Genomic DNA, 8,186 nt, shown 5'->3' with positions numbered 1-8,186 from the left:
TCTTTTACCTGTATCAAAGAAAGAGATGCATAAGTATTTCATAAATACTTAGTGAGGGCGATCCTCCCATCTACGAGCTATACACACAAGCAATGAGATAACACCCACATATATAACAAAAATAAACCATCCAGCAAACTAAACATCCAATAACACATCCATTTCACCTACAAATCATCACACAACAAGTCACTCAATCCCAATCTCTTAGATAAACTCATAGTCACGCACTCAACTTAACAAGGTGATTTGAATTACAAAAACAACCAGGAAATACTCTCTCCGTGACTGCAACAGCCAAACAACGCCCTACAACAAACCACACAAACACAAATCTCTAAGAACCAAAAGGACAGAAACATCATAAAAACTACAGCCGCAGAAACGAAGCCCTATAACATAAACTAACCGTTAACTCCTTAATCCCTACAGTGAAAAGCAATATTTTGACTTCACGAAGCTCCCCACAAAATTTGGTGCCGATCAGAATAACGATGAAACCACGATTGCACTTACAAACTCCGCTGATCCCAGTTCGCAACAGAGAAAACGCGTCTCACCAAACTGCATATAACTCACTGAGTATTAATCCGAATTCACTTCTGTAAAATGGAGAATCAACGTACACGCCTTAAGAACAAACCTACCAAAATTCATTACCTTTCGATAAGATTTGATACGTCGTAACTCTATTCTACCAGAACGTGACGAATCTGCTTCTCTTGCCTTAAACACCAAAGCAAAGCTAACACTCTCCTTTTCACAAGTAAACTTCTTCTTCTCCTTTTTTCAACTCAACTCTCACAAACAACAGCTACAAAACAAAAGAGAGAAGAAGCGTTCTTTATAAAACTAGAGTTTTTGGTTTAATTCTGATTAAACCAGAATTTACCTAAACCGACTTTAATTAAAACTCCTTTGGTTCAATTAAACAAATCGACTATTTTAGGAAATCAACCGTAATTAAACCGACTCCAACCTAATTCTTATACCCATTCAAGTATCGTATTAATTTAAAGAACACGGGCATTACACAAAAAAATGTTATAATAGATAAACCACATGGGACAAAAAAATATCGATTTTTATATAAAATGACCATTATTTTATAATTAATCATTTTTTTAGTAAACTGTTTATATAATTGAGCTAGACTAATCTAAAGCCATAATCAGTAAAAGCTTGTAACGGCCTACCTATACTTTGTCTTGTAGTAGTATTTTATTTTTTCACATTAGTCGTAAGAAAATAAAATTATTGGCAGAACCGCAGAAGTATATCTCGAGATCGATCGTGGTTGGTGATGTAAGTCAAAACTAGATTCGGACCCGCACGTACGTGCGGGATTGATTTCAAATCCAAAATTTGGTATTAAATTTTGATATATATTACGTACATACAAGATTATGTTTGTAAACGTAACTTTTAGAAATGTTATTAACATTTATAATCAAACCCGTACCAATTCAATATATTTTTATTAGGTTAAAAGAAAAAGTGATACGGTTTGGTTTAATTAAAGACAGCTGTACCTTAAAACAAATAGTAAAAGAAATGTGGTTTGTCAATTTCGGGACCAAAACCTTCTCTCGTGCATCCTAAAAATATTATATTTTCCATCTCATAACCATTTTAATTATTTACCCATTTGAGAGTGTATATTTTAGTTAAACATATAAGAAAATAGGTCAACGATTTAGACTTACACATAAATATAAAATTTTGTTTTTAGATATATATATTCTATATATCATTTATAACATAAACTAATATTAGTTTACTTTCATAAAGTTTGTGAATGTCGGGTCGACATGATAACAGACCCAGATTGAGTGTGAACCGTGAGCTATCAAACATAATAAAAACAATAATAATAAAAAAAAACAATTGATCCTGGATGGACTAAATATATTTGTCAACTGGATCAAACACGTCCGCTATGCATGTTCCACACTCAAAAATATTTTTAACCCAATACAGATTAAAATATTTTGACCCGCAAAAAATACATTTCCTTTAATCCACATTATTAAATAGTATGTCCGCATATGTTCTTCTTAAATTCACGTTACCCAAAATTTGTGTCGCATATTCTATCAGGAATAGTTTAGATGATATTTTTTATGTTTTAAATTACCCGTACATGTTATTTCATATTCCAATATTTGGAATAAAGTTGAATAATTAAAACTAATATAAAAATTCAAATTTCTTGTTCATGTATCATACATGTTATTTGATATTTGAAAATTGAAATTGAATTTATTTTCTTGATTTTATGATCTCCTCTCGTTACTTTTATTTCTCATCATGCTTTTTATGAGAAATAGTTTGGATAATATTTTATTTTTTTCAAATTATCCGCTTCCGTCTGGTAGCCATTATTTCCAATACAATTAGATTTTCTTTATAAATAACACCATTTACATGCTATAAAAAAAATATACTTGAAAATTTTAAAATAATCGTCCCAAAGTTGACTTTTACCAAATTAGTGAATTTTTATAGTTAAATTATAACTACCAATGTTTTTGCTTATAAGTGTAAAACCATATATTATTTGTGAGGTAAAACTAATAACGATTATGGACTACCTTAACAATGTTTTTAATTGCATTCGTAATTGCTTTTTTTTGTTCCTATAATTACGTTATTTTTTTAATTAGAAATATCTATATTTTAGGTGATGGTAATTATTATTGTGCGCACATTTGATAAGTAGACATGGTTAATTAATTTTTATATAAACAATTAAAAATATGGTTAGTACATTGAAACTTGTATATAAGATTCATATTCTGAAGTTTTGTATTGCTAAATATTTAAACAATCTCAAATATAGTTAGTATTTTATTGATTGAGTTGTTATATAGTATGTTCTAATTAATGAAGATTAAGATTTTTTTAAAAAAAAAATTATTTATATTGATTATTTTTTAAAAATAACCTGCAGAAAATTAGTTGGGAAGATTTAAACAAAAGATTTTTACAATTTAAAAATCCGAATTTCTTAAAAACAATATTGGATAGATATGTTTTAAGGGTATTTGACTACAAATTTGGGTTTACATAAAATGCAATTAGTATTTAAGATTATATAACTTTTAAGTTTACATAAAATGTAATTATTTTCTAAAATTACGTATCTCTTTTTTTTTTTTTTCCTAAAATATCATTTTTCTAAAATATATGAAATTTTACAATCATAATTTTTTTTTGAAAATATCACAAAAATATATAATTTAGATGAAATATGTTTAATTTCGAATTTAATTGTCTAATTTTATTATTATTATTATTATTTTTTAATTATTTTTTTGCTGTTTTTAATTATGTTTGGCTACATGGTTGAGATTACATTTTATTTCATTTCTTATTTTTAATTCTGCTTGGCAACACTTACAAAAAGTTCTCCCCTTTTACTAGTATAGATTAGGCCAGCTAAGAAATATTTTCTATTTAAATCTTGATTCTATCTAACTAACGTATTAATAAATTTAGTTGAACTTAGAGATATTCTGAGATAATGTTTACACGACCAGGATGGCAGGACATATACACACAATGACGAATCATGAACGTTCTTAAACGTATAAATCAAAATTAGTCTTAATCTTTAAATTCATTCTGAAACAAATATTGTAACAACGTTTATATAATTTATGATGTTAAAATCTAAGAAGTGACTATGAAATGGATGCAGAGAGTCTTAAGGAAAACAAAACTTTTAAGTAATCCAAGTCTATCTTCTTTATGATTTTTCCAACATTGAAAAAAATTCAGAATTTCATATCATAATAAAACCAGTTTCCTTATTATGTATTAGATTATTCATAGTAAATTATATTTGTAGGACTACAACAAATTCAAAAGAAAAAACTAGCAAGAAACATTACATGATACATCGACATAAATGTTCGTCGCCAAAGTCATCACACTCGCAACTCTTAGGCTTACTGGCTCCTTTCTTAACAAAGTCGTCTATGCATGTTTTGTTTCCGTCCTTGCCGCATCCTCCCAAGAATATATCCTTCTGAGCTTCCACTTCTGTTAATTTTTTATATATCAACAACAACATAAATCAGATATTAATTATTGAGAATGACTAAAACACCATGGCGTAGAAACCCTTTGTTTTTGAAAAAAAAAACATATATTGTAGTTGACAAAAGATTAGGGGTTTTTGGATTATACCTTTGACATGTCCCAAAATGAAAGACAGAAGAACGCAAGAAACCAACAACAAAGCAACAGATCTCATGATTCTTTTGGTATGTATTTTATATTTTTCACTCTTATTTGTGCTAATTTTAACTATCTTTTTCACTCTTGTTGCTCTTTCCTCGTTTCAATGGATGAATACACATTGTTTGTTCCTCAATGTATATATATACACCTGCTCCAAAAAAAAAACGTAAATATACACAAACATGGTCAACAAAAAGTTTTGGTAACATATATAGCATAAATTACTTAATCCTTTCTTGGTCAACATATCAATAAATTTTGGGAGGTAATCTTTAGTATTTTAATATGGGATATCTTAAATTAGTTTGGAAAGCAATCTTTAATTTAAGTGTTTGAAATCTTTTTTTTCGGTTCAAAGTGTAATTAAATAATTCAAATATTTTTTTGATGGGTTAGATATACTATACAAAATTTGTTTGTAAATTGTTATAGTTTCAAAATCTAAAAGGTTTTGGAAATCCATAGATTTGTAATTAACTTTTTATATTTAATAAAAGAAATAGAATATTTAAATGGCTTATTTATTTCTTTGATGGGTATGCTAATTAAGAGCTATGGATGTTTTTTTGTATAATTAAAAATTCAAAAATAATTATAGTATTTAGTTTTTTTAACACAGAAAAAAAATTATAAAAAAAAAATTTTGGATTATTTTTTTTGGTCAAAAACGGTCAACGCCAGAGTCAGTTGACCGGTGTACTTTAAAATAACATTTTTTAATTTGATATGATTTGTTTTATCATAGATATTAATTAATTAACTTAAAGATATTATATACATATGTTTTGTGAATAAATATTTTGGTTGTGTAAATATAATCTTCGTAATAATGTATTATATTTTAAGATAAGAAGATGTAAGACATATTTTTCAGTGTGTGTTAGGTATGTGTAGTTTGCGTATTGTATCACTTATTATTAATTAGTATACTTTTAATTTGGTTTTTCTAAAGTCTAAAAAGAGTTGTATATTATAACCTTTGTAATTTAATATAATTTTGTTTTGTATATGTAAATTTGTAGTTAAATACAAATGACTCTGGCGTTGACCGTTTTTGACCGAAAAAAATAATCCAATTTTTTTGTTTTTTATAATTTTATTTCTGTGTTAAAAAAACTAAAAAATATAATTATTTTTGAATTTTTAGTTATACAAAAAAACATCCATAGCTCTTAATTAGCATACCCATTAAAGAAATAAATACGCCATTCAAATATTCTATTTGTTTCATTAAATATAAAAAGTTAATTACAAATCTATAGATTTCCAAAACCTTTTAGATTTTGAAACTATAACAATTTACAAAAAAAATTTGTATAGTATATCTAACCCATCAAAAAATATTTGAATCATTTAATTACACTTTGAACCGAAAAAAAAGATTTCAAATACTTAAATTAAAGATTCTTTCCAAACTAATTTAAGATATCCCATATTAAAATACTAAAGATTACCTCCCAAAATTTATTGATATGTTGACCAAGAAAGGATTAAGTAATCACACAATAACCTACTTTGTGTGAACTTGTTTACAAGAAAACACACTTTCAAGGGAAGGTGTACTTCTTCCCTTCTTTTGTATTGAGGTGTCATTTTTTCAGACGAAAATACCATTGTATTTTTATGTTTATGTTTTATTATATTTGTATTTATAATTACTATGTGTTTAGTAATATAAAAACATACTAAAACCTATTTCATGAAAATTTTGTGATTTGGTAAAAAAATCATAAATAAGTATCAAACAAACATCTTAACCCCTAAACCTTAAACCGTTTACCATAACCCGTAAACCAAATCGAGTCTTTCTTCCTTCTTTTCTTATCTTGACCCAATAACACCTTTCTTCACTCACAATCAAACCTGAAAACACATCAAACTAAAACGAACATCAAATTATAAAAACTTAAAGAAATATGTACATGGATACCATTGGGACTTCCTCTCAAGTGAGCTTATTTATAGTCACTAAGCTTGACTTGGTATAGTCCTCACGAAGCAGTTGAACAATGGAGAGAATCGACAATTCTCTCCAAGGCTAGTGACCAATGTATCTGATACCTATTATTTGCAGCATATCTCTTCTTGAAAGTAAGTACCCTCTTTGCTTTCCTAGAAGTCAACATGTTGTTCCTCTTCTTTAACACCACAGTCTCCTCGGTTAACCCATGAATAGTAGTTGCTAGCCGCAGTAGGTCTTTCTTGAGAGTCTTGATCACTTGGAGTTCAACGCAAGTTGGAGAAGAGGTCGAGGTTTCTTCTGTTCTGAACGTTGTGCTTTGGTATGGATACGCCATATTGATCTTCATCTTCGTTCCTCTAGCAAGATCAAAGGTCATGATTCCCTTTCTCATATCAATAACTGCACCCGCTCAGGCTAGAAATGGTCTTCCGAGAATTAATTGATACTGCGGTTCTCTTTCCATCTCTAGAATCTGGAAATCCGTGGGAATCTGTACTCCTCCAACTTCGACAAGGAGATCCTCCAGTACTCCTACGGGTTGTCTTGAGCTTATGTCCGCCATCACAATCGTCAGGCTGCATGGTGTAAATGTTGTATAGCCCATCTGCTGAGCTATTGAGAGGGGCATCAAGCTAATCGAAGCGCCTGAGTCGCATAGACACCCATTAAAGATCGTTGAATTGATTGAGCATGGGAGTTTGAAAGCTCCAGGATCCCCCATCTTCTTGGAGAAACCAGAATCTTGAGAGGGTGGAGTCCAACTCTTCCTCTGCTGCATCCTTTCCAGTAGAACTTCTTTGAGAATCTCCCTTTAGGAGGGAATGTTTGCGAAAGCATCAACTAGAGCCTTCATCTGATCATTCCCTGATAGAGAATCGAGAATGTGGTTATACTCTTCCTTGATTTCCGTTTAGATTCTTCTGGGTAAAGTAGTGGTCTTCGGTTCGAGGGCTTGGAGCTGGTAGTTCTGATCGGGCGAAGAGGCTCGTCGGAACTTAATTCACACAGCCGGTTAGACAAGCAGCGTACACGATATCGGGCCCGATCGGATCCGTGGTACCCTTGATTGGACCGATCGGATCTGTGGTAGACTCGATCGGGTTCGATGTTGGCACGGTCGTGTCTGCTGTACACTCGATCGGGTTCACCGTGTAAGACACAAGTTTGGGCTGAATCCTCCCCCTATTGAACCTCACTGTCCTCAGTGATAGTTGGGTATGGATTTCCCAGTGTAATCGCATGAGCAGTAGCAAACTCTTTGGGATTCATGAAAGACTTTCCTGGGAGCTGGCCGGAAGAAGTGGAGGTTTGGTTGCCTTCCAAGAGAGCTACCTTATTGCTTAAAACATCGAACTTCTAGTTCAGCTCGTGTATAGATGCATTCATATGATTTCGAAGCTTGGCTAACTACTTGGCTTGATCAAGGTGGCTGTGGGACTGTGCTTGGAGAAGTTGATTAAGTGTTGTTCGAACATCTTGTTCTGGGGGTGCATGAGTAGGGTGATGTTGGAACCCTGGAGGATGTGCCACAGGTTGTTGATAAGAACCTTGGTACTGTTTTTGAGGTTGAAAAGCTTGTTTTTGATTAAAGCCAACAAATGGCTTGTTCTGGAACTGTTGTTGTTGAGGCGGATAGACTTGATTTTGAGGGTTTGCGACGTTGGTGCTTCAATAAGAGTGATTTGGGTTGGGTTTATAGTTGTTGTAACCCTTTTGGTAACCTCCTTGATTCTGGATATACCTCACCTCCTCAGTATTGTCACAATCACCATCATTAGGTTGGAAGGTCTCCTCCTCTTGAACAAAGTGAACATTCTTCTGCTGGTTCATCAAAAACTTATCGAGCTTGTCGTTAAGTGCCTTCATATCCTTCTTATACTTGTCCTCTTGGTCTGTGTTGCCCGAACGGTTCTGTCATAATCCTCGTTGTACGTTCCATCAGACTGAGCTAGATTCTCCACAAGTTCCCAACCAG

General features: G+C 31.4%; 1 protein-coding gene across 1 annotated transcript; it reads right to left on the bottom strand.

Annotated features, from left to right (window-relative positions):
- Positions 1–3,732: 3,732 nt before the first annotated feature.
- LOC17883351 (putative defensin-like protein 234) lies at positions 3,733–4,407 on the bottom strand. Its single transcript, XM_006289073.2, has 2 exons — positions 4,195–4,407; positions 3,733–4,047 (listed from the first exon to the last, which is right to left on the bottom strand). The coding sequence occupies exons 1-2, from the start codon at positions 4,259–4,261 to the stop codon at positions 3,893–3,895; spliced, it is 222 nt and encodes a 73-aa protein (XP_006289135.1). The 5' UTR covers positions 4,262–4,407; the 3' UTR covers positions 3,733–3,892.
- Between the last annotated feature and the right edge of the window lie 3,779 nt (positions 4,408–8,186).

The sequence above is a fragment of the Capsella rubella genome, unplaced genomic scaffold (genome assembly GCF_000375325.1).
Source record: "Capsella rubella cultivar Monte Gargano unplaced genomic scaffold, Caprub1_0 scaffold_6, whole genome shotgun sequence".
Lineage (NCBI taxonomy): Eukaryota > Viridiplantae > Streptophyta > Magnoliopsida > Brassicales > Brassicaceae > Capsella > Capsella rubella.
Note: the sequence above shows the minus strand (reverse complement) of the source record. Positions and strands in the feature narration are given on the sequence as shown.